Source organism: Lithobates pipiens, unplaced genomic scaffold (assembly GCF_037356315.1).
Source record: "Lithobates pipiens isolate NorthernLeopardFrog02 unplaced genomic scaffold, aLitPip1_a1.2 Scaffold_3, whole genome shotgun sequence".
Classification (NCBI taxonomy): Eukaryota; Metazoa; Chordata; class Amphibia; order Anura; family Ranidae; genus Lithobates; species Lithobates pipiens.
The window spans coordinates 42,942,214-42,969,946 of NW_027507790.1; the positions used below are offsets into that span (position 1 = coordinate 42,942,214).

Here is a 27,733-nt window from a genome sequence, read left to right on the forward strand (position 1 = left end):
TTTTTTTTTTTGCACAAAGTTGTCACTAAATGATATATTGCTCACACATGCTATGGGCAGAAGTCAAATTACACCCCAAAATAAATTCTGCTGCTTCTCCCGAGTACGGGGATACCACATGTGGGGGACTTTTTGGGAGCCTAGCCACGTACGGGACCCCGAAAACCAAGCACTGCCTTCCGGATTTAAATATAAAATGCTACCAAAAAACCTGTTAGCGATGGCAGGGATCAGGCCTGACTCTGCGATCGCTGCAGTTATGTGTTTAGTGTTTTGTAAGTGACAGTGATCGATCGATACTGCACTTGGGTGGGCTGGGCAGAGGGGCAAAACGCAGGTGCTAGCAGGTATCTGGGCTGATCCCGCTAACAATGCGTTTTTTTGGAACCCTAAACTGCTGGGGACGCTAGTATAGATCTGATCAGATCAGATATTGATCTGTTCAGATTCTATAGCACTACGGGAGGTGTATGCTTTGCGTGTGGGTGTTAGCGGTACTGGCACTAACCTAGCGCTGCCTGGGGCGACGCAGACCCTGACCCTAAAACCTAATTGATATCACCCGCCGGGTGATCAGGGGGTTAAACCTTTATTGGGTAATAAATGGTGGGTGCCCTGATGCTATAAAAAACAAACTAACCAGAGTCACCCGTAACACTTATACGGTGATCAGTGGTGAAAGGGTTAACTAGGGGCAATCAGGGGGTTCAAATTTTTATTAGGTAGTATATGGGGGTCCCTGGCGCTATATAAAAACCTGACGGGGAACCTAAATAACTAACTGGCTAACCAGCGTCACCAGTGACACTTATACTGTGATCGCTGGTGAAAGGGTTAACTAGCAGCAATCAGGGGGTTAAAACCATTATTGGGTAGTATATCGGGGTACCTAGCGCTATAAAAACCTGGCGGTGAACCTAAAAAAATAACTAGCTACCTAGCGACACTGATGCAGCGATCAGAAAAATGATCGCTTAGTGACACTGGCAAAAGGGGGTGAAAGGGTTAACTAGCGGCAATCAGGGGGTTAAAACCATTATTGGGTAGTATATCGGGGTACCTAGCGCTATAAAAACCTGGCGGTGAACCTAAAAAAATAACTAGCTACCTAGCGACACATGCAGCGATCAGAAAAATGATCGCTTAGTGACACTGGCAAAAGGGGGTGAAAGGGTTAACTAGCGGCAATCAGGGGGTTAAAACCATTATTGGGTAGTATATTGGGGTACCTAGCGATATAAAAACCTGGCGGTGAACCTAAAAAAATAACTAGCTACCTAGCGACACATGCAGCGATCAGAAAAATGATCGCTTAGTGACACTGGCAAAAGGGGGTGAAAGGGTTAACTCTAGGGGCAATCAGGGGGTTAAATCTTTATTGGGGGGTGATAGGGGGCTACCCTGGACCTAACACTAACTGTCCTGACAGTTTTTACTGTCACAACTGACACTGAATGCATTGATCAGTAAAGAAATGATCAATGCAATCAGTGACACTGTGACTGGGGGGGGAGGGGGGGCGGGGGGGGATCGGGGGGCGATCGGGGGGGGGATCGGGGGGGGGTTTGTGTGCCTGTGTGTACCTACATGTCAGTGTAGTGTTGGTGCACACTTACTATTAGTCTTCTCCTCGTAGTCCCGTCAAAAAGACCGCCCCGAGGAGAATGACATCACTTCCTCCTTCCTGTGTAAACAATACACAGTGGGAGGAAGCTTCTCATTGGCCAGGAGCGATCCAGAGGGGGTGGCCGAAAACCCTCATCACGGAGCGCTCCTGGAGCGAACCGGACCGTCGTATCCAACGGGAGGGGGTCCGATCGGACCCCCCACCCGCTGGAAGGCAGTCACGTACATCTACGTGATTGTGCCTGCCTGTGCCATTGTGCTGACGTACATTGGCAATACGGCGGTCCTGAAGTGGTTAAGGTTGTACTGTTAATGCCATGTGGTGCACATATTACCTGAGAACAGTAGATAATTAAGAGTTTTCTCACCTGTTTTATTAGCATATATGTTTTACACATAATGTTTTCAATCTTGGCCAAGTCGTACGCTGTTACTTTTTGACCTTGCTGCCAAACTCTGTAGGCCTCCAGAAGGAGGTTTTTACTGTCCTCTGTATCATCCAGCAGCTTACGTTTACGGCTGGCTCGGTGTGGTACATCCTCCATTTGCTGTGCATGCTGTCCAGGGCCCCTGCTTCCTGCAGGCAGATGATGCTTTGAACTAATGCTAAGTTCTTCTAGGGATAGCTCTGGTCCCTCAGGTCCTTTCTCCTTATGAGCCTTAGTGGAGTCCTTTCGGAAAAGGTCTGCACGTTTCTCAGCATTGCAGAAGTGTCCATCATGGTCCATGGGTTCAGAAGACTGAGACTTCAGTGCCTCTTTTACAATCCTGGCTTCTCCGGTTTCCATGGCTTGAGTAGCAGGCCCCTGAACAGTTTCTTTGCCCCCATTCTCTGGGCCAGCAGCCACCCCTTCTCCCAGAACCAGGTTCTTCCTGGGTGGTACATCTTTCCGGTCCTCTGATGTGGGCCGGCCTGACACGTCTGTTGTCATGGAAATTGTAAGGAATGAACTGGGGTCCGAATTCTGGCAATCCTGTTGAAAAAACACCCAGATTAGTAGCAACGGAGACCATGCAGAATTAGTGATATACATAAGCGATCAGCAAAATTGTGCCCTATCAGTAAAATAACATGCCATATTATACACCTAACAACATACAGTATTTAACAGCATGGAACTGATGTCAAGTATCCCACAGCATTTCATCAGATTTAAGAAGTATTACAGAGTCAAACAAATGAATAATATACCTTACATATAAGGGGATACAGGGAGGGTTAACGTTAGGGTCCATTCACACCAGCACAGTGTAATACTGTGTGGCCCTATGTGTACGCTATGAAGGTGCAGTGTATTGAGTGGTTAAAACACATCACATTGTTTACTTTTCTTGTAATTTTATTGGAATGTCACAAAACAAGATTTCATTTTCTTTATGCACTGAAACATGTTGCAATGTAGTGTAGTGCATCACAACATGCTGCACTGCATAGAAATGCAGGATTGACTACTGTTTTCAGCACACACCACTGCAGTTGTATGAACTGAATTCACAGGACTTGAGGCAAATTGCCTTGTCTATGCACATGGACTACATTAGGCAAAGCTGCCTGGTGCAGCTCAATGCATATGGTAAATGGGTCCTTATATAGGGGGTTTAGGTAGGGCATTGCTCTGTATGTTGAAAATTCCTGGTGTATCAATAATTCTACACTGATTCAACAAGTAGTTGTTTGTTCAGCACACTTAGTATTCGTTGCTCAATAAAGCACTCACATATAGCGTTGGGTTTTATGACTAAATAAGGTAGCAACAGATATATTGTGATGTCTGCTCTACTCCTTTTAAAAGTTTTTAGGGCTTTTAAAATGGTTGATGTTGGCTACATAGCAGAACTTTAAACAGTCCATTAAAAGATAAAATAACAAAACCATCTTTTGCTGCAGTATGAATCCTCAATCCGGAGATTGCCCCGCAATACTTTTTATCAACACTAGATGTCCTCGGTCTTATAGCCAGCATTATTAAAAGTAGCAGTTTATTCTGCACTCCTGTGACCTGTTTTCAGCAGACAGCTGGCTGAAGCCCGCTGTTGGCTGATGTTGTAGAGCCAGTCTAGGCTTGGGCAAGATTGCGACAATGAAGTTGGAATCTGCCCACCTGCCTGGACCGGCACCTGGCTCAACCTCTTAGCGAGCGGCTGAGAGCCTGAGCTTGCTGCTCTTGCCCCCTCCACAGCCCAGCGCTCCAGTGAGCATGGGGGGGGGGGGGGGACACAAAGTAAGACTAAAGACTAAAAGGTCAGCAGTTCTCTGGAGCTGTGGGAAACAAGCGATTAGCAGTGTTTTGATGGCTCGGTTCTCAGTTTTAGAGCGGGCGGGAGACAGATGCTGCATCCACCTAGGTAAGTATGATTAAGAAAAATAAAAAAATATTCCCATTCTTCTCTTTTAGGGCTCCTTCACATGGACATGTCAGTGTATGGAGCCTGCTCTGTGGGGGATTGCTCCGTCGATCCCCACTGAGCAGGCCGATGACGGGTCTGTCTCTGCACACTGTGTAGGGACGGACCTGACTCTCTCCCCTATGGGGATCAGATGAAGACGGACCGTAGAGTCCGTTTTCATCCGATGACAGAGGGAAAAGTAGGGTTTTCCTCCGTCACACTTTTTCGGATCGGAGCAGGTCGGATGTCAGCAGACATGTCACCGCTGACATTCGTCCTTCCATAGAGGTCTATGGAGCGTCCGTTCAGGTCCGCCTAAAGAACTGACAGGCAGACCTGAATGGATCGTCCGTGTCAAAGAGGCCTAGAGGTCGCCCTGCACCCACTACTTAACAGTACAATAAACAATGCACATTCCAAAGTGTTACATTTATACAATAAGTTTGCATACTTGAAAAAAATTTTTTTAATACTATAGTTTAGTGTCACCTTACATTTACAAAAACAGAAAAAGACGCCAAAAATGCAGAAAAACTTGAACAGTTGCATCATCCCTTTCTTACCCCAGTCACGTCACTAAGTGTGTCCTCCAACACTTTTACGGTGAGAATGAAAGCTTTCTTTGCCAGAACCTGCCGATCCGCATCCCGCAAATACTTCCTGCAAAGAAGAGGGAACATTTTTCTTATTATCAAACATGTACTTCCTGCAGACAATACAGAACACCAAGAAAGCAAACAGAGGCATTTCAGCTGTGGGACTAATGATAACAGTCAGCACTCATATACAGAAAAATCCAACTAATTATATTATCTGTATTGTTAGAAGTCTGCATGCTGCCACTTACAGGGGATGCTCTCTTTTATAATGCATCCCTAAGTGCTGTGGTTTCCTATATCAGATATGGAGTTTCCTGACACTCAAATCATCAGTCTAGACAAGTGCTGCTAAGTTCTGGATAGACTGGACCCCAAGTGTAAAGCTGGCAAACATTAACCAATACCGTAATCACTCCTTAAAGACGCCCTGTATTGTGGTGGCTGTGTCTAAAAACTTGTGTAACTAATATGATCCCATTACTGACTTTCCATACTTTTTTCCATGGTTTGCCTTTGGAGACATCTTGGTATCAGGAAGGGCTTTGCTTCCTCATTTTACAGCTTTCCCCCTCATTACTGGGGACTGGTGGATTAAGCAGAAGCAAGGAAATCCTTGCAAGACAGATCACTCGGGTAGTTTCCAGCAAAATGATAGTTAGCAACACTTCATTAAATCTCAAACCAAATCTTGTGTGAGACCAGCAGTCTGAGGCAGCAGTGCCTTAGATAACCTCAAACTGCAGATATGCAGCTATGAGGCTTTTTAGAAAAAGAGCACCTAGTGCCAGGAAATGCACTGCTATTTTCGGGAGGAATTCAAGAAAAGCAGATTTTTAAGGGTTTTGCTTAGGCAGGCCATACACTGTGTGAATTTTATATGAAATTTTTTGTTTGCAATTCCCCCATTACCGTCTTGAATGCTGCATCTGTTCCCCACTGGCTCTAAGACTGAGAAACTAGCAATTAAAGAATGTTGATCGCTCGGCTCTCAGTCTTCAGTGAGCAGAGAGCCGATGACTGTCAGTCACTGGCTCTCTGGTCTGATTTTCCAGCACTCACTGGAGCGCTGGGCTGTGAAGGAGCCAGGAGCAGCTGACTCAGGCTCTCTGCGACTCGAGAGGTCCAGGCATTTGAGTGAATCCCGACTGAAAATTGGATCTTTTCCAAGCCTGGCTTGACTGAGCGGCATCAGCCGACAGTGGACTTTAGCCCGTCATCGGCTGAAAACGGGTCACAGGAATGCTAAACGAGCTGCACTCCTGTGATCCCCAGGAGAAGTATAGCCAAAATAGCTTTGGCTATACGTCTCCTTTAAGCAGGCATACTCCTGGAATCATATCCTACAAATGTACATATACTAATATTTAGAAAATTTCCAGCCAGTTATGTGCTGCTGTGCTTGTCAGGGTCATTCAGACACCTCTGGTAATCTAATATCCTATTCAATTTGCAGGTATTAAATAAGTGACACAATAATGGGCACACAATGATATGCAGAATATAAGGGGAGAAAAAAAAGAACCTTACCCAGAAGCAATATTCCCAAAGGATACAATAACTAGCAAGCTAAAACATCAAGGAATGCAATAATCAGTCATGCAGATGGTCAATATCTACAATTTCCAACCATGATGCCCAAACTCAGTCAACCTTTTCCTATTAATAATTCCCAACAGATCTTTCACACTAGGGCTGTCCTACTGAATCCAACACAACAGTATTTTAACAGAATAACTGTTTGACCAGCAGTTTACGATGTTAGGTAATTTCTATGTCCTCATATTCCTAAGAAGATTCAGTTCATGTGTTCTTTCAGGCAGTGTTAAGTTTGGCAGCAAATTTCGATTTAGTTTTAGTCTTAGGACTAAAATGGCAATTTAATTCCATTTTAGTCTTCTACAAGTGTTTTAACTTTAGTTGCATTTAGTCGACCGAATCTCCAGTACATTATAGTTGACTAAACTCTCCAGTACATTTTAGTTGATTAAGGTAATTTTAGTCATCTAAAATGTAATGGGTGTAGTTAAATTGGATTATTTAAGCTTTTTTTTCTACAATTTCCAAACACATTATATACTACTGCTGGAATGAAAAAACAAATATGTTATGGACAGTGGTCTAAGGAGGCCTGTAATGCTGCACAGTGCTGGATGGTGGTCTGAAGGATGGCCTGTAATCCACAGTGCCCTGGATGCTACCGCCAGTGGTCAGAGGAGGGCTGTTATGCACACACAGTGCTCTGGACGGACAGACCGTGGTCTAAGAGGAGGCCTCAGGCCTGCTGTATTGTACTATACAACTGTTGCTGTACACACTCACAAAGTCTGCTCTGCTCTCTGCTCTGGGCACCTGGTGGTGCGGTCATCTTGTGAGTCGGGACTCGGGAGTGGGACAGACAGTCTCATCGGGAGTTGGGAGGCCTCAGCTTGGCTGGCCTGTAATGCACAGTGCTGCTCTGCCTCTCTCTGATCTCTGACAGTCACCTCGTCATGGTGCAGTCAAACGCTATTGCTTGCTGGGAACAGATTGCGGAGATTGCGGAAGCAGGCGGAGCTCTGTGAGAACCCGGAAGTTAGTTCATGAGGGTAAACATCCCTGCCTCACATTTTCATCCCGTTTTTGTTCGTTAACGAAAATCGACTTGATTTTGGTCATAGTTTTCATCAGTGGATGGAAATGTGCTGTACTTTTCATTTCGCTTTCGTCACTGTAAAAATGCAGCTGACGAAAACTTTGACGAGAACATTTTCGTTGACTAAATTAACACTGCTTTCAGGCATTTATTCAGTGAAAAATAAAGCAGATCACTTAAAGCGGAGGTCCACCCTAAAGTGGACCTTCCTCTCATTGGAATCCTCCCCCCCTCCGGTGCCACAATTGGCACCTTTCAGGGGGGAGGGGGGTGCAGGTACCTGTACAGTACAGGTATCTGCACCCACTTCCGGCATAGCTATCTGGGGAAAGGGGCGTAGATTACGCCCCTTTCCGAAAGTCCCCCGCTGCCTGCTGGGAAACACACGGATCCCAGAGACAGCTGGACCATCCTTATTGCGCAGCGCGACTCGTGCATGCGCAGTAGGGAACCGGGAAATGAAGCCGAAAGGCTCCACTTCCTGACTCCCATACCCAAGATGGCGGCGGCAGCACCCGAGAGACGATCGAGAGATCGGCTTCGGGTGCCAAAATCGCGGGCGCGCTGGGCGGGTAAGTGTCCTTATTTTAAAAGTCAGCAGCTGCAGTATTTGTAGCTGCTGGCTTTTAAAAAAAAAAAAAACGGCGGAACTCCCAGCGGACTCCCGCTTTAAGAGAGATCTCTAGCAATAATGTATGAGAAATCCAGCAAAGCAACACAATTCAGTAAATATAAAGAGAAATGCTAATTACGTGTGTGTGTGTGTGTTTTTACTGCACTAACCAAAAGAAAACAAAATGTTTAAATATTGTCACTTCCTCCCATGCTTGCCTTCTAGGACTTCTCCCGAGCCTCTCCCATTGTTTGGAATTCCCTACCCCAATCTGTCCGTCTATCTCCTACTCGAATGCACTTTTAGGTGATCCTTTAAAATGTTTCTCTTCAGAGAATCCTATCCTGCCTCCACCTAACAATGGTACTTTCATTTTCTTCATCAGCTCACCCCCCACAGTTATCACCTTTTGCATCACTTGACCCTCTCTCTTAGATTGTAAGCTCTAACGATCAGGGCCCTTTGATTCCTTCTGTATTGAATTATATTGTAATTGTACGGGTTGCCCTCATGTTGTAAAATGCTGCACAAACTGTTGGCGCTATATAAAATCTATAATAATAATAATTTGAGCGTGTACCTGAAAATAAATTCTGTCTTGGAAATAATTCTACACTTACAAGCAGTCAGGTGTGGAGTCTGAAACTCAAGTACTATGGCAGCTCACAACCAAACAATAAGAAATAGCAACAGTACACCAGAGCTAGCGATAGTTTAAATCCCAACTGAAGTCACAGAAAAAATTAAGAAATTAGATAGTTGTTGTACTATTGACCTCCATCTTTTAAGTACTAACTCCATTTTCCTGTTATGGCCGTTGCCCGACCTGTCTAAATATGGCCGCACCATCCAATGGGCACTAGAGTTTGTTTGAAGACACTTGTGATAATGGGCTTGGACATTACTCATCTACCCCAGCATAGACCACTGGATTGGAAAGGCAGGGAGAGCATTTTTATTAGGAGAAAAATTTTATTTTAAGGCCTTTTCAAAACCCTTACTAAGATGAATTTCTCCTCAATGCCTATAGGCATAGAGATGAATTAGGGAAAGTTTTAAAGTAATTTCAGTGCTTGGTCAGAATATATTATTACTTTAATGTTTACACTTCAATTAAACCTGTGCCCCGAATCTGAACGTCTCTGTACCTATAGGCATTGAGGAGAAATTCATCTTACTAAGGTTAAAATGAATTTTAAAGTTTACAACAGAAGCACTGAAATCATAACTTCTTTTTCATTTACAATTATTTTTTGTGTTTATTGTTGGAAACTGTGAGTGTGTTACTGTTCTCTCCCAAAAGAGGCATCCATGACAATATCAGAACCGCCGTGACCTTACTAAGGCTTTATCTCACAAGCTATACACTGAAAGACCATCAGCCTTTTCAAAGTGCCATGTTAAAAAAAAATTATTGAAAACTTGAGTAACGGCTCAATGGGCGTTATTTGGAATGCATATAAAATGCAGGTCAGGTAAATCCGGTTGACTTTTAAAAGAACAGTACACATGGCAGCTCAAAGTCTGCATTCCACCTGCTTTGCACTGAGCTGCATTCCTTTGAGGTTTATTACTGCATGCAAATCTGGGCAAATATAGCCTTTTCTTGTCAAATGCTGCATCCGCCATTTTAACATATGCGTTGAAATAGCTAACAGAGTTAGACAAGAACATCTGTTGACACAAGCAATTACATAACTGAATTCTCATGAAATGCTGAAAGAAAGAAAGATTGTTACCAAAGTACAAAAGATTATGAAAACATTTGAACAGGAGAGTCTCACCATTCAGATAACTCCTGGCAATATAGTATGCTATTAGTTATCTTGTGAAAAATATTATTTTTATTAGGGTTGCACTGATACCGATACTAGTAAATGCTCTGATGCTTGACCCGATACCTGGACAATCGAGATGATTGGCGTGGTGGGGGCAGTTGCAAGCACCGATCTCCCTGTATAGATTTCAATAAAGCAGCAGCTTCTCCTCCTCGCAGCTTTCCGGTTGTTTTTGTGAAAGCTATACAGGGAGATTGGTGCTTGTAACTGCCCAACTGATCACCCCTAACTGTCCCGTGTCCTCCTTCATGTTCCTCCAGTCCCCCTCTGGATGCTCCTCCATGCTGTTACGGTCCACCTCTGTGCGCTCTTCCAGTGCCCCTCCGTCTGCTACTCTGGTTCCCCTCAGTGCGCTCCTCTAGTCCCCCTCTGTGTGCTCCTCTGTGCTCTTCCACTCCCTCTATGTGTCCTCCTCCGGTCCCCCTCCGTCTGCTCCTTTGGTTCCCCTCTGTGTGCTCTTTCAGTCCCCCTCCATGTGCTCCTCCGCACTCTCCCATTCCCCTCATGTGTCCTCCTCCAGTCCCCCTCAGTGTCCTCCTCCAGTCCCCCTCTGTGTCCTCCTCCAGTCCCCCTCTGTGTGCTCCTCCAGTCCCCCTCTGTGTGCTCCTCCAGTCCCCCTCTGTGTGCTCCTCCAGTCCCCCTCTGTGTGCTCCTCCAGTCCCCCTCTGTGTGCTCCTCCAGTCCCCCTCTGTGTGCTCCTCCAGTCCCCCTCTGTGTGCTCCTCCAGTCCCCCTTTTCTGAATAGACAGTCCTTTGTCTCAAAGGGGAGATGTCAGGGGGCCCAACAGGGCTGAGAGAAAAAATAGTAATAAAAAAAAGAAGTTGAATTGTAAAAAAAAAAAAAAAAGGAAAAAAACACTGACAAAAAAATAAAAAAAACAATATAAATTGTAAAAAAATTATTGTAAAAAATTATAAAAATATAACGCTTCATCAGTGCTGCATATTAGTGCCACTGTCACATGACATTTAAAAAAAAGTATCAGTACTAGTCTTAAAAAAGTGGTATTGATGCAACCCTAATTTCTATTTATTATTATTACATTTATTATGAAAGCTGTCTGACAACATACTATGGTTATGTTGCATGGAATGGTAGAGATAGATATGAAACAGATTCATGGCATATAGTATCTCACAAAAGTACCTCACATTTTTGAAAATATTTTATTATATCTTTTCATGTGACAACACTGAAGAAATGATACTTTGCTACAATGTAAAGTAGTGAGTGTACAGCTTGTATAACAGTGTAAATTTGCAAAATAATTCAACACAAAGCCATTATTGTCTAAACCGCTGGCAACAAAAGTAAGTACACCCCAAAGTGAAAATGTCCAAATTGGGCCCAATTAACCATTTTTCCTCCCTGGTGTCATGTGACTCATTAGGTTATAAGGTCTCAGCTGTGAATGGGGAGCAGGTGTGTTAAATTTGGTGTTATCACTCTCACTCTCTCATACTGGTCACTGGAAGTTCAACATGGCACCTAATGGCAAAGAACTCTCTGAGGATCTAAAAAAAAAAAAATTGTTGCTCTACATAAAGATGGCATAGGCTATAAGAAGATTGCCAAGACCCTGAAACTGAGCTGCAGCATGGTGGCCAAGACCATACAGCGGTTTAACAGCACAGGTTCCACTCAGAAAAGGCCTCGCCATGGTCGAGTGCTCAGCGTCATATCCAGAGGTTGTCTTTGGCAAATTTACGTATAAGTGCTGCCAGCATTTCCGCAGAGGTTGAAGGGGTGGGGGGTCAGCCTGTCAGTGCTCAGGCCATATGCCACACACTGCATCAAACTGGAAAGCCCTCAAACAGTTTGCTGAAGACAAGCAGACTAAGGACCTGGATTACTGGAACCATGTCCTGTGGTTTGAAAAAAACAACATAAACTTATTTGGTTCAGATGGTGTCAAGCATGTGTGGTGACAACCAGATGAGGAGTACAAAGACAAGTGTGTCTTGCCTACAGTCAAGCATAGTGGTGAGAGTGTCATGGTCTGGGGCTGCATGAGTGCTGCCGGAACTTGGAAACTACAATTCACAGAGGGAACCATGAATGCCAACATGTTCTGTGACATACTGAAGCAGAGTATGATAGCCTCCCTTCAGAGACTGGACCGCAGGGCAGTATTCCAAAATGATAACAACCCCAAACACACCTAGAAGACGACCACTGCCTTGCTAAAGATGCTGAAGGTAAAGGGGATGGCCTAGGTAAGCATGTCTCCAGACCTAAACCCTATTGAGCATCTGTGGGGCATCCTCAAACGGAAGGTGGAAGAGCGCAAGGTCTCCAACATCCACCAGCTCTGTGATGTCATCATGGAGGAGTGGAAAAAGACTCCAGTGGCAACCTGTGAAGCTCTGGTGGACTCCATGGCCAAGAGAGTTAAGGTAGTGCTGGAAAATAATGGTGTGTACACAAAATATTGACACTTTGGGCCAAGTTTGGACATTTTCACTTAGGCGTGTACTCACTTTTGTTGCCAGCAGTTTAGACATTAATGGTTGTGTGTTGAGTTATTTTGAAGGGACAGCAAATTTACACTATTATACAAGCTGTACACTCACTACTTTACATTGTAGCAAAGTGTCATTTCTTCAGTGTTGTCACATGAAAAGATAGAATAAAATATTTACAAAAATGCGAGGGGTGTACTCACTTTTGTGAGATACTGTAGAAGGCAAAGCACGTGTAAGTTGAGATGGGGTAGAGGAGATCAATGGCAGCTGTTGTCAACCCAGGCATTACATCCAATCTGTAAAATCACTGGCTGATCAACAAGATTTTGCTGATTAAAAACAGCCCTACCAAGAAAAATATATTGTATCCTCAGGCTTAGTTTAATTTGCTGGGAAGTGGTTCATTAAAACGTTACCAAGCTCTTCCAAAAGGGGCAATTGGCCCAGGGCCCTCCTCTAAACAAAAATGGTATAAAACGATAAAAAAAAAAAAAAATTGTATAAAATAAATAATAGAGCACTATGAGTGCATGTGAGTGGCCATGTGTGACCTTAAAATAATGCGGTGTCATACATTTTAAAAAAGTGTGACAGTCATTGAGAATGTAAACCAAATCTGTGTATAAGGGGCCCCCAGAACCTGAAGTGCTTCAGGGCACCCCCAGGTCTAAATCTGGCTTTATATACAGGAGTTATACTTCACTGCTCCTTGCACCATCACCCAGGATAGGTGGCGGAGCTAGTTGTGCTGCATGCCAGATAAATGTATTACAACTTACAATCTCCAAACTGTGCTTAAAATTCTGATTATAATAAGGTCAGGAAGGTGTGCTTCTAAACAGTGCTGCATTAACTTTGGCAAGCACCTCATCTTCTGACCCCCATACCTCAGACACTTTTCACACTGGGGCTGCAGCAGCGCCGCTCATTTTAGCGGCACTTTAGCACTGTTTAAGCCCTGCTTTTTCGGCCGCTAGGGGGTTGCTTTTAACCCCAAACAAGGGGTTAAAAACTCCTGTGTTGCCGTGCTCCAGAAGCGCTGCCCATTCATTCCAATGGGCAGGGCGTTTTGGGAGCGCTAAATAGAGAGCTCCCAAACCGTCCCAAAGATGCGGCTTGCTGGATTTTTCATAACGTCCCTCAAGCGCACCACCCCAGTGGGAAAAGTCAAAGTTGAATGAATGGGAGGCGGTTTTCAGGCTCTCTGAATGGGAGGCGGTTTTCAGGTGCCCAGTGCTAAAGCACCTGAAAACAGCCCTAGTGTGAAAGGGGTCTAACTGTTGTAGTGATCTTGTGGCATACTAAGGGGTTACTACTGATTGAACTGGATGGACTTGTGTCTTTTTTCAACCTGACTAACTATGTAACTATGTACATGGGTACTTTTTTACCACCAAACTGTGTTTACAGTTTGAATCGGCTAAATACATTTCAGGCGTAAAAAAGGGTTTGCTTTCTTTCCCCTGCCAGCATGCGGAGGACCCTTGTTCTTTGTGCAAGCAGAGGTCTCTCTGCCAAGGTCTGACATGCCCCCTACTGAACCAGATATATAGCTCTGAAATCAGCAAAGCTCACATTGCCTGCTAATTGGAGAGCCCCTGCTCTGACCTGGTAGGAGGTGTGCTGGACCTCATCAGAGTGACCACTGCTTCCACACAGAGAGCAAAGGTTCCTCTCTGCAGAATGACAACAGGGTACAGGTTCTCCTACTCAGAATACGGACAACGTTTTTGATGCACCTGAAATATATTTAGCTGATTTAAGGCCTGCGTTGAAACTATCTGCTGAAATACAAAAAAAAGTGGATTACTAGAAATTAGTTGAAGAAACCAAAGCCAAACCATAACACAAATCACTGGAAAGCCTGGTACACATGATGAGATTATTGGACGAATGATTTGTTTTTTTTTTCTTTTGCATGCTAGTCTCCATATCAAAAATGAAGAGTTTCAAAAGTTATGAAAATCTCCCTAGACCAGAATAAAAATCCGGAAGTGATGTCATGTGTTGCAATGCATTTGTATTTTCAGATGAAAACTGTACTGCTTAAATGAAAATTGTACGTTCTGGTATCGTACGAGGAAAATCTTCTTGTTTGTCCCTTTCAGGTGAATGGCTGTGATTGGCTCTTGAAAGCTGCGTACTAACGTACGTATTATCGTACAATTGCTTCGAAAGCGGTATTTTTTTGTCCGATTCTCTGATCGTGTGTACTAGGCTTTACTCTGTTAGGTACAAAAGGAGCAAAAAAAAAAAAAAAACTTGTGTGGAAAATGATAGCAAATGATTTGCAGCGCATGCAAAATCAAAACTGATAGAATTCTTCAGAGGGCTCAAGGCCTTGTTAAAATAATGCGATAATGTCATTTACAGAAAGTGTATTCATGTAATATAATTAGAGCAGCCAGTTCAGCTGTTTTCACCTGGACACAAGTGAATTAACCACAGTGTACTAATGGTATGCTGAACGCTTTCAGTGGTTATTGGTCCCTCAGTTGTTACTTTTAAGGATGAATAGGAACTAATTGTCTGATGCATGCATACTGTAATACATGTCTGCTTTAAAACTGCTGGTCCTGCATTTGTGAGAGTAATAAAAGGCAATAGATTCTGAGGCTGCCACTCACTTCCCCTGATCGGGGGTCCTCTGTAGCATGCAAGAGATTTTCAGTAGCGTGTTGGAGTCTTTGAGCTGGGCCAGAACGTTCAGAAGGAGAACGATGGAACGGTTCATATGAGAAGCAAAACTGCCGGGGCGATCTATCTCATCCACAGGTATCCGCCAGATTCCCTGAAAGCCAGAGCAAAAAATATATATATAAAAAAAAATGCAAATGACATATTCCAATAAGAGGCTTTTGTAAAATGAACATATATAAAATGTTTTTATTTTGCCTTATATATATATATATATATATATATATGAACATTTAGAAACGAATCTACTTGATGTAAACAATTTTATCAGTGTATGTTAAGATTTTAAAAACGTGTCTTTTCTTCAGTGTTTGTAATGCTATATTTACATAGCGGAGCCATATTTACACATTACATAAACTGGCTCCGCTTACTGATCTGTAGTGCTACACAATGGTTGTGCTTTACTGCTTCTATCACACACCCTGAACTCAGTGTATTACCTGGGTAGGCAGTATTTTATGTCAATATCATGAGACAAACATCAACATTACCAATTCTGACTTTGCCTTCTGAAAATGCTAGTTGCCTGGCTATCATGCTGACCCTCTTGTCTATGCACATCGCATCACTGACCTGGATCTCAAGTAAAATGATAAGAAGGGGGAAAATGATTTTAGTAGTAAGCCCTGTTTCACATCAGCCCAAATCACGCTACTTTTGCGCAATTTCAAAGCTGTACATCAGTGCGATTTGCACTGCTGAGTTCATTGCGGCTTGCCAGTTGGTTTAAAAGAAATCTATGTAAGTTGCAATGAAAACCGGTAAAAAGAAGTTCAGGACCCTTTTTCATAATCGCTGCGACATGAGTTGTAGTTATATGAACGGGTCCATTGGTGGTAATGGGTGGGACTTGTCATGCGATTTGGAACTGTCAAATCGCATGACAAGTCGCACCGGTGTGTGTATGGGGATTTCATCTACCCTAATAGCAATGAACACAAGCATGTACAAATGTTAGTTACAGCAAAAATGTATTTTAGGTAAACACTGCAATAAATGTCAGAAGCATTTTTGGGACATGCAAAGAAACAGCGAAGGGCAGGCAGAAATACTTTTCATGACGAAAATGTGACCCAAGGCTCGCTTCAGTGCTTGCCTTTAAGAAGAAGTGGGCTCCCTCCAAGGCTAACCTGCCCTTAATCTGTTCGGCTCTAGAGCTAAACTTTTCACTTTCTGCACAAATGTGTAACAATTTTGGCAATAAAATGACTTAAACCCTCAGAACATTATATATTTTCTGAAAGTAGAGGCTCTGTAGAATGAAAAAAATGTTTATTAAATGCAATTTTCAGGAATAAATATAATAAAATGAATTTTAGTGCAAACACACACAATATAATACCCATTTTTGTAAAATATAAAAGATGAGGTTGCCCTGAGTAAATAGATACCCAACATGCCAAGTCTTAAAATTGTTGTGTGTACGTGATATTGCATAAAAAACGGCGCCCAAAAATCTCCATACATGAAGTTTTAAAAGCTTTCGCAGCTCTCAGTTTAGAGTTACAATGTTTGTTTCCCCAGTGTTTTACATTCCTGTGCATGCTGTACCATGTACTTGTATGAGAAAGTCTCTTGTTCTCTTTGTATTACTTCCTTTATGTGAAATACCTGGTGATCCTGCTGGTCCTTCTGCTTTCCTGTTAAAAACTGACCACACTAAGCAGGAGAGCATACTGTGGTCAGTTCTCTAGTTATGCTGGGAACTCCGTGTGCTCTCCTCCACTGATCAGACTTGTCCTAACACTCCCTCCTTGCACAGCCATTCACTGGGAAGCTCAGTGTGCTGCTGCTTCTCCTCCCTCCTGCTCTTATTGCAGCTGAGAACAGAGGGGGAAAAAAGGGAGAAAAAAAAAGGTATTTATAATGAGTTTTTTTTCATCTATACACAAATGTTTTGCCTTTTATTTCAGTTTTAAACTGAATGGGTTGTTTTACAAGGCGATCATTTAAAATCACTTTACCCAGAAGCTCCTGTCCTAGAATTATTTGTCTCATGCTGATAATTGCAGCGATATGTCAAACTTGTGGTGCAACTGCAGTTTACATATGAGTGTGCACCCTGGGCTGCGCTTATAGGTTATAGCGGGTTATAGCAATTAATAAAAAAATTAAAAAAATGTAATACATTATATATTTATTTTATTTTATTAATTTATTTTTACTTGATTGCTATCACAAAGCGTTAATAAACCCCCATGTGATAGCATTGGGCAGGCGACAGGTAGTCTTTATGGAGACATTATGGGTCTAATAGACCCCAATATCTCCCCTGCCCTTCACACCATCTAACCAAGCACAGATCTGCTTAGTTGGATGTGTCCCGTGGCTGTACCAGCCCGGAAATGGTGGTCCTCATCGTGGAAATCATCATAAGCTATCAGCTTGTGATTAGAGGTTCACTATTTGGACATACCTCGTACGATCAAAGAGCTGAAGTAGTAAATTTATCCACTGCTAACACATTGGGTGCCATGAGCTGTCCTGGTTCTCTTGCGGGGTGTCCAGTGTGTCTCCCCTGTGCCTTTATGGAGGAGTGGGCTCCCTCCAGGGAAACCTGACCTTAATGTATCCACTGCTATACGTACTCCAACTTGGAGACTCTCACATAAAGAGTTAGGACCGCAGTATACAGAGGAGCCTTGGCCAGGCACTGCGGCTTTCACATACAGTATATTTACAAATGTAAACTAACTAAACCCTTTAGATTTTAACGTCACTTGCCACACAGGGTCAATTTAGTTTTCTTGCAGGCTAGCTGGTAAGTGTGCTTGCGAATCGGAAAATATCAGAAAAAGCGCATTAGTATGGAAGGGGCCTGAATCCCCGTACACACGGGCTGAAATCAGCCGGTACAGTAGAAATAGGCCGACGTTCGGCCCATGTGTACAGCTGCTTGTCTGACAGAAGCCGATCTTTCTGAACTGGAAAAGCAGCCGATCGGCATCTGATCAGAACTCTCAGCCAATGACTGCAAGCACTGACCGGTGTGTTTTAGTGCGGGGGGCGACCCCTTGTCAGAACACAATAGCTCAGTGGAGACATCACTGTACTAACATTGCATAGTTAGTACATCGACCTCCCCAGCAGGCTAAACAACATTTTATTTTAACATGTGTACTAGGCAATGGCACCCGATTTAGTGCAGGTTCCAACCAGGTCCCCTGAGACTTGTTGAGAATCTTTAGAGGTGTGCACTGCAAAGTCACAAGGGGAAACAGGAAATAACACTTCAAATATTTGTTTGTGACATACAAAAGAAGCCGAGTAAAACAAATGCAAACTTTTACGTATGCACAGATCTGTTTCATTGATCTTATCGAATGATTTTCATGATCAGCTTGGTTCAGCACATCTTATCGCACTGCATATCCTATCGGGTTTGTTTGGCAGCTCCTCTTTCGTCTCCATCCTGTAACTCCCCACTGCCTCTCTGTACTGCTCCCCAAATATTACGTGTAATCTGGCGGGCTCTCCTGCTCGTTTGCGGGTTAGTTAGATTGTGCCTAATTAGTAAGCCACCCAAACATCTTGATCGAGCTGGCGTGGGTGGAAGGGGTGTGGGAGGAGGGAGAGAGAGACAATGGGGGATAAGAGACTAGCGTTTACTTCTAATTCTCACTCTATATTTATGCAGTGGCAGATACAAGGGTGCTATTACTGAACGCAGCAATCAGATGACAAAACTACAAACTCTGTGGGAAAAGTATGATCAAATGTACTTCTACAAATATAATATGTGTCCTTATATATTCCCTCCGAGAATTCGGAGTAACACACAAGAAATAGAAATCAGATCCTCTGCCTGGGAGTATGCATGCTGCACTTCTAACCCAAGAAAAGAAAAATGTGTTATTAAAGCAATGACCCCCTAACATGTGTACAACCCGACAGCACCATCTGTCATTCCAGCTGTGTACCTGTGTCTGAGTCATCCCGGGCTTTCTCCATACCTCGTCTTCCCAACAGAAGCTGGATTGCCGAGACACTACGGTAAGTGCTGGATTGTTGTAGGAGTTATATCAGATGACATCATGCTGAATTCTGCTCAGAATAAGACTCTACCTGAGCTTAGCTCTCTCTTTTTTTGTAGATCTCAGCCCATTCGCCTGCTTGCATTTAGACAGATGAAGCTATAAGGCTGTTGCATTCAGGAAGGCAGCCAGCAAAGCATTTTCGACACCAAATATAAACAAACGTGTATGTGTAGTGTATGTGTAGTGTACGTGTAGTGTACGTGTAGTGTACGTGTACGTGTATGTGTATGTACTAACATGGTGATTTAAAAAAAAAAAAAAAAGTATTTTCCCCTACAGAATGGAAAAAAAAATAGATCTATTCCAGGGGGTCTTCAAACTTTGTAAACAAAGGGCCAGTTTACTGTCCTTAAAACCTTTAGGTGGGGCAGACCGTGGCCAATGGAAGTAGAAAACCTGGTGTCCTGGTGTCAGTGGGAGTGAACAATGCCCTATCCTTGGCTTTGGGGGGAGGCATAGTGCCTCATTGTTGGTGTCGGTGGGAGGCAACGTGCACCATCGTTGGCGTCGGTGGGAGGCATAGTGCCCCATCGTTGGCGTCGGTGGGAGGCATAGTGCCCCATCGTTGGCGTCGGTGGGAGGCATAGTGCCCCATCGTTGGCATCAGTGGGAGGCATAGTGCCCCCGTCGGCATCAGTGGGGGGAATAGTGCCCCCGTCGGTATCAGTGGGAGGAATAGTGCCCCCGTCGTTAGCGCCAGTGGGAGGACTAGTGCCCCCGTCGTTAGTGCCAGTGGGAGGACTAGTGCCCCCGTCGTTAGCGCCAGTGGGAGGACTAGTGCCCCCGTCGTTAGCGCCAGTGGGAGGACTAGTGCCCCCGTTGTTAGTGCCAGTGGGAGGACTAGTGCCCCACCGTCGTTAGCGCCAGTGGGAGGACTAGTGCCCCCATCATTGGCGCCAATGGGAGGACTAGTGCCCCCGTCATTGATGCCAGTGGGAGGACTAGTGCCCCCATCCTTGGCGCCAGTGGGAGGACTAGTGCCCCCATCCTTGCCGTCAGTGGGAGGACTAGTGTCCCCGTCCTTGCCAGCAGTGGGAGGACTAGTGCCCCCCATTGTTGGTGTCAGTGGGAGGACTAGTGCCCCCCCGTCGTTGGTGTCACTGGGTGGACTAGTGCCCCCCCGTCATTGGCGTCACTGGGAGGACTAATGCCCCTGTCGTTGGCGTCACTGGGAGGACTAGTGTCCCCGTCGTTGGCGTTACTGGGAGGACTAGTGCCCCTGCCGTTGGTGTCACTGGGAGGACTAGTGCCCCTGCCGTTGGTGTCACTGGGAGGACTAGTGCCCCATCCTTGGTGCCAGTAGAAGAAATAGAGTGGCAAGAACTATGCCCTATTGTTGCTGACAATTGGGGGAGTAATACCAAAAGGGCCAAATGAAAGTAAGCAAAGGGCCACATCTGGCCCCTGGGCTACTGTTTGGAGACCACTAATCTAGTGTATAAGATGTTTCTCCAGACCTGGCTTTGGAGATGGATACAGGCAAGAAGGATTAGTTACAAGATTCTGTCAGCTAATGATAGGCCAAACAGTGATGTCATCGGTATACAGGGCTGGTGACAGTAAAAGGTGTAACTGGCAGACACCGTGAACAAGCTGGAATGGACACATTCCTCCTGTCTTTACCTAGCAGGGGGATGTATTATGTGTAGCTTCTGGGTGAGGCATGGTTCTGTGAATGCCATCACGCAAGTTAAAGTTAACACACCTGACACAGCCTACAGGAAGACCTGTGGAATGTTTACCCTGAGATTGTACACTTTACCAAGCTGGCACATGCTCTGCTCCGTCAGGGAGGTATCTGTTGCATGCATTTGCAGCTAAAGAGAAATCCCTTTCTTCTATCCAAATATTGACACGGCTGACGAATTCACTTCTTCTCCGTTCTTTAATCCCTTTGCTAATCTTCCCGGGTCTATAACCCTTTTCTACAAGCTGAAGCAATATCCCCAGCTATACATGCGTTGTGCATCCTAGAGATTTGACTACTTGCAGCCTTAATTCACTCCGACTAAAATCTGGCTAATACGAAGACGATCCATTTAAAGAAGCACGGCGTTCTTCTCCCTGCCAGATGTATACATACACCATTGGAAGGGAGCTCCTAGTACAGGAAAGCAGAGATGTCCATGATCTGGAACAGGTTCAGCTTTTGCCTTCTCTCAGACTTGAAAGGCATCGGTTCCAGACTTTAGGGAGCTAAGAGAGTCCAATGCTGCTGAATAATTCATTCTTTTCCTGTGTGTGCACCCGCAGAGAAAACCAAACAGCAAACACAGGAACACAGCCAGCCTTGCTACTAAAAGGGAGGGGAAAGGGGAGAGAGATAAACAGAGTTACAGCACAAGAGGACAGGAAGACTGAGAGCACCACACAAGAGATGGGAAAACAGGCAGACAAGAGACGGATGGACGGAGGATGCAAAGCAAGAGGAAAAAGCTGCCAAAAGATGTAGAAGAGAAGGAAAAGCTGATTAGTGGCCTGTCCTCACTTCCTGCACTTACAGGGGGAAGGCCGGGCCTGTCATTACACAACTTTTAAAAAGTCTAACAAGAGCTATTTATAGCCCAAGTCATTGAGCCAAGGGAAGCCAGGTCTCCCCTCCTACACACATCTACATACATACTCACATGCAGCAACACATGGCTCATCTGCTACTAGCTACAGAGGGGGGGCTTCTCTACCTCCTTGGCTATTGCTCACTCTATAATAATAATAACGGGAAAAAAAAAAAAAAGAAGAAGGTGGGGGTCTGTTTCTCACTGCTTGGCCAATCCCGCTTCCAAACTTTGGGAAGAGGCGCACACACTAGATGATGGGTAGCTTCAATATACACAGGAGAGAAGCACAATCGCCCGCTATCACTAGGAAGAAATAGATTTATACATACAAGAATATATTCCTATTCCAAGGCTGACCCACTTACTGACGTGTCATTCTCCATGGTGATTGTACACAAATAGGGGGAACGCCAAGATGAGGGAAGGGTGAGAAACTCACCATCACAGTGAAGAAAGGCCCCTCCAGTCGTACATCCCTCACAATGACTTGAAGCTAGTCCAGAGTTGGGTGCAGCTGGCAGGGAGGGGAGGTGTGCAGATCTGGCCTGGCACAGCCTAGGAAGCAGCACCAGGGGCTGAAAGGAGCAGCAGTGACAGGCTGTCTGTATCTTGCACAGCCTTCCGCTTCACACCCACGCACTCCCCTCTTCCCTCCTGACCCTGCACTAGTCCAGCTTGTTAGTGTGTGTGTGTGTGTGTGTGTGGATCTGTGTGTATGTGAGCTTCCTTGGGGCCGCCCATAGCCTGGAGCCACCAATCACACAAAGGCAGTGTATCCTCCCACATGTACACCCACGCACTCAGCCACAGAGCTAATGCACCTAGCAAGCTGTGTACATACATCGTGTGTATACAAACAACTCTCTGTATATGCAGGGACAGCTCTATGCATATGCACCCTTGGCATGCTGTGCACATAGTCTTCCCCATCCACATTATACATGTACACAGCTTGCTGCATGCATTAACTCAGTGCACATTACATGCACACAATGAGAACTATGTAGCACTGTATATAAACAGCTGACACATGATCAGGATGACAGCTGATCATTTCACTATGAATCACAATGACAAGCAATGTAAACATTCAAATCTCAGCTGCGAGGAAAGATAATAGCCATGTCCCTTATCTAATATTACTGTCTATTTCCCTTCTGGAGCATTATAAGCTACAGGATTACCTGGGGATCTACCTGCACTCACGGCAATCCACCTCTCACAGGATTACCTGGGGATCTACCTGCACTCACGGCAATCCACCTCTCACAGGATTACCTGGGGATCTACCTGCACTCACTGCAATCCACCTCTCACAGGATTGCCTGGGGATCTACCTGCACTCACGGCAATCCACCTCTCACAGGATTACCTGGGGACCTACCTGCACTCACAGCAATCCACCTCTCACAGGATTACCTGGGGACCTACCTGCACTCACGGCAATCCACCTCTCACAGGATTACCTGGGGACCTACCTGCACTCACGGCAATCCACCTCTCACAGGATTGCCTGGGGATCTACCTGCACTCACGGCAATCCACCTCTCACAGGATTACCTGGGGACCTACCTGCACTCACTGCAATCCACCTCTCACAGGATTACCTGGGGATCTACCTGCACTCACGGCAATCCACCTCTCACAGGATTACCTGGGGATCTACCTGCACTCACTGCAATCCACCTCTCACAGAATTACCTGGGGATCTACCTGCACTCACTGCAATCCACCTCTCACAGGATTGCCTGGGGATCTACCTGCACTCACGGCAATCCACCTCTCACAGGATTACCTGGGGACCTACCTGCACTCACTGCAATCCACCTCTCACAGGATTACCTGGGGATCTACCTGCACTCACTGCAATCCACCTCTCACAGAATTACCTGGGGATCTACCTGCACTCACTGCAATCCACCTCTCACAGGATTACCTGGGGATCTACCTGCACTCACTGCAATCCACCTCTCACAGGATTGCCTGGGGATCTACCTGCACTCACTGCAATCCACCTCTCACAGGATTACCTGGGGATCTACCTGCACTCACTGCAATCCACCTCTCACAGGATTACCTGGGGATCTACCTGCACTCACTGCAATCCACCTCTCACAGGATTACCTGGGGATCTACCTGCACTCACTGCAATCCACCTCTCACAGGATTACCTGGGGATCTACCTGCACTCACTGCAATCCACCTCTCACAGGATTGCCTGGGGATCTACCTGCACTCACTGCAATCCACCTCTCACAGGATTACCTGGGGACCTACCTGCACTCATGGCAATCCACCTCTCACAGGATTAACTGGGGACATACCTGCACTCATGGCAATCCACCTCTCACAGGATTACCTGGGGATCTACCTGCACTCACGGCAATCCACCTCTCACAGGATTACCTGGGGATCTACCTGCACTCACTGCAATCCACCTCTCACAGGATTACCTGGGGATCTACCTGCACTCACGGCAATCCACCTCTCACAGGATTACCTGGGGATCTACCTGCACTCACGGCAATCCACCTCTCACAGGATTACCTGGGGATCTACCTGCACTCACTGCAATCCACCTCTCACAGGATTGCCTGGGGATCTACCTGCACTCACGGCAATCCACCTCTCACAGGATTACCTGGGGACCTACCTGCACTCACTGCAATCCACCTCTCACAGGATTACCTGGGGACCTACCTGCACTCACTGCAATCCACCTCTCACAGGATTGCCTGGGGATCTACCTGCACTCACGGCAATCCACCTCTCACAGGATTACCTGGGGACCTATCTGCACTCACTGCAATCCACCTCTCACAGGATTACCTGGGGATCTACCTGCACTCACGGCAATCCACCTCTCACAGGATTACCTGGGGATCTACCTGCACTCACTGCAATCCACCTCTCACAGGATTGCCTGGGGATCTACCTGCACTCACGGCAATCCACCTCTCACAGGATTACCTGGGGACCTATCTGCACTCACTGCAATCCACCTCTCACAGGATTACCTGGGGATCTACCTGCACTCACGGCAATCCACCTCTCACAGGATTACCTGGGGATCTACCTGCACTCACTGCAATCCACCTCTCACAGGATTGCCTGGGGATCTACCTGCACTCACGGCAATCCACCTCTCACAGGATTACCTGGGGACCTACCTGCACTCACGGCAATCCACCTCTCACAGGATTACCTGGGGACCTACCTGCACTCACGGCAATCCACCTCTCACAGGATTACCTGGGGACCTACCTGCACTCACGGCAATCCACCTCTCACAGGATTGCCTGGGGATCTACCTGCACTCACGGCAATCCACCTCTCACAGAATTACCTGGGGACCTACCTGCACTCACTGCAATCCACCTCTCACAGGATTACCTGGGGATCTGCCTGCACTCACGGCAATCCACCTCTCACAGGATTACCTGGGGATCTACCTGCACTCACTGCAATCCACCTCTCACAGGATTACCTGGGGATCTACCTGCACTCACTGCAATCCACCTCTCACAGGATTGCCTGGGGATCTACCTGCACTCACGGCAATCCACCTCTCACAGGATTACCTGGGGACCTACCTGCACTCACTGCAATCCACCTCTCACAGGATTACCTGGGGATCTACCTGCACTCACTGCAATCCACCTCTCACAGGATTACCTGGGGATCTACCTGCACTCACTGCAATCCACCTCTCACAGGATTACCTGGGGATCTACCTGCACTCACTCCAATCCACCTCTCACAGGATTACCTGGGGATCTACCTGCACTCACTGCAATCCACCTCTCACAGGATTGCCTGGGGATCTACCTGCACTCACTGCAATCCACCTCTCACAGGATTAGCTGGGGATCTACCTGCACTCACTGCAATCCACCTCTCACAGGATTACCTGGGGATCTACCTGCACTCACTGCAATCCACCTCTCACAGGATTACCTGGGGATCTACCTGCACTCACTGCAATCCACCTCTCACAGGATTACCTGGGGATCTACCTGCACTCACTGCAATCCACCTCTCACAGGATTGCCTGGGGATCTACCTGCACTCACTGCAATCCACCTCTCACAGGATTACCTGGGGACCTACCTGCACTCATGGCAATCCACCTCTCACAGGATTACCTGGGGACCTACCTGCACTCACGGCAATCCACCTCTCACAGGATTACCTGGGGATCTACCTGCACTCACGGCAATCCACCTCTCACAGGATTACCTGGGGATCTACCTGCACTCACTGCAATCCACCTCTCACAGGATTACCTGGGGATCTACATGCACTCACGGCAATCCACCTCTCACAGGATTACCTGGGGATCTACCTGCACTCACGGCAATCCACCTCTCACAGGATTACCTGGGGATCTACCTGCACTCACTGCAATCCACCTCTCACAGGATTGCCTGGGGATCTACCTGCACTCACGGCAATCCACCTCTCACAGGATTACCTGGGGACCTACCTGCACTCACTGCAATCCACCTCTCACAGGATTACCTGGGGACCTACCTGCACTCACTGCAATCCACCTCTCACAGGATTGCCTGGGGATCTACCTGCACTCACGGCAATCCACCTCTCACAGGATTACCTGGGGACCTATCTGCACTCACTGCAATCCACCTCTCACAGGATTACCTGGGGATCTACCTGCACTCACGGCAATCCACCTCTCACAGGATTACCTGGGGATCTACCTGCACTCACTGCAATCCACCTCTCACAGGATTACCTGGGGATCTACCTGCACTCACTGCAATCCACCTCTCACAGGATTGCCTGGGGATCTACCTGCACTCACGGCAATCCACCTCTCACAGGATTACCTGGGGATCTACCTGCACTCACTGCAATCCACCTCTCACAGGATTACCTGGGGACCTACCTGCACTCACTGCAATCCACTTCTCACAGGATTACCTGGGGACCTACCTGCACTCACGGCAATCCACCTCTCACAGGGTTACCTGAGGATCTACCTGCACTCACTGCAATCCACCTCTCACAGGATTACCTGGGGACCTACCTCCACTCACGGCAATCCACCTCTCACAGGATTACCTGGGGACCTACCTGCACTCACTGCAATCCACTTCTCACAGGATTACCTGGGGACCTACCTGCACTCACGGCAATCCACCTCTCACAGGGTTACCTGAGGATCTACCTGCACTCACTGCAATCCACCTCTCACAGGATTACCTGGGGACCTACCTCCACTCACGGCAATCCACCTCTCACAGGATTACCTGGGGACCTACCTGCACTCACTGCAATCCACCTTTCACAGGATTACCTGGGGATCTACCTGCACTCACTGCAATCCATCTCTCACAAGATTACCTGGGGATCTACCTGCACTCACTGCAATCCACCTCTCACAGGATTACCTGGGGATCTACCTGCACTCACTGCAATCCACCACTCACAGGATTACCTGGGGATCTACCTGCACTCACTGCAATCCACCTCTCACAGGATTACCTGGAGACCTACCTACGCTCACTGCAATACACCTCTCACATGATTACCTGGGGACCTACCTGCACTCACTGCAATCCACCTCTCACAGGATTACCCGGGGACCTACCTGCACATACATGATTTCATAGTAACAGCTATTCTTTCCCAGACAAAGCCTTCTTTCCCACCACACACACTCCAAACAGAGGACACAACTATCATTTATGAAAGCAAAACTCCAGGTAACCTGCTAATATACAGTGTGGGACCTGTATTAACTGGCAAAGGAGTTTTTTTCTGTGCATCTGGCCTGAGATTTACAATGCTCTGCCAAACGGCAAAGCCAGCCTCGAGACAAAAGCTGGCCATAGACGGATCGTCTTTTTTCTTTTCTTTGATCAGCCAACCCTGCAAGCTCCTGAACCTCTCCTTTTCCCCCTCACTTCTGTTTGCTTGGAACATGTATTGCACTCCTCTATACACATTGCAAATTCCACAGTCCATTGTCCATCTTAGGGGTGAGAAAAAGAGGGTGGCTATATTTTGACATACCATGAGACCATGCAGAACAATTGTAGCCATTCTCTAACGGGGCAAATATAAGTAAATACAATCAGCGCAAAGAGTATGGATAAGCAATAAAATGCAGCTGAACACTAAAAGATCTTTCACATAATCCAAAAAGCAATGATATACAAAGAAGTTCAGAGCATATCAGGGCTCAATAAAACATAGAAAATGTGATAAAAAGTCCACATAAATCCAGAGAAAAACAGAAGGTGGACTAAC

At 46.0% G+C, this 27,733-nt stretch overlaps 1 protein-coding gene across 4 annotated transcripts in view; it reads right to left on the bottom strand.

The window, feature by feature from the left end:
• The window catches only part of CABIN1 (calcineurin binding protein 1), a 326,274-nt gene that overhangs the window by 39,580 nt on the left and 258,961 nt on the right, over window positions 1-27,733 (bottom strand). For all 4 annotated transcript variants that reach the window (XM_077461572.1, XM_077461571.1, XM_077461570.1 and 1 more), the window contains 3 exons: window positions 14,790-14,953; window positions 4,578-4,674; window positions 1,995-2,600 (listed from right to left, as the gene is read on the bottom strand). In XM_077461572.1, coding sequence (XP_077317698.1) covers window positions 1,995-2,600; window positions 4,578-4,674; window positions 14,790-14,953 — 867 coding nt within the window. The remainder of the gene's footprint in view (window positions 1-1,994; window positions 2,601-4,577; window positions 4,675-14,789; window positions 14,954-27,733) is intronic.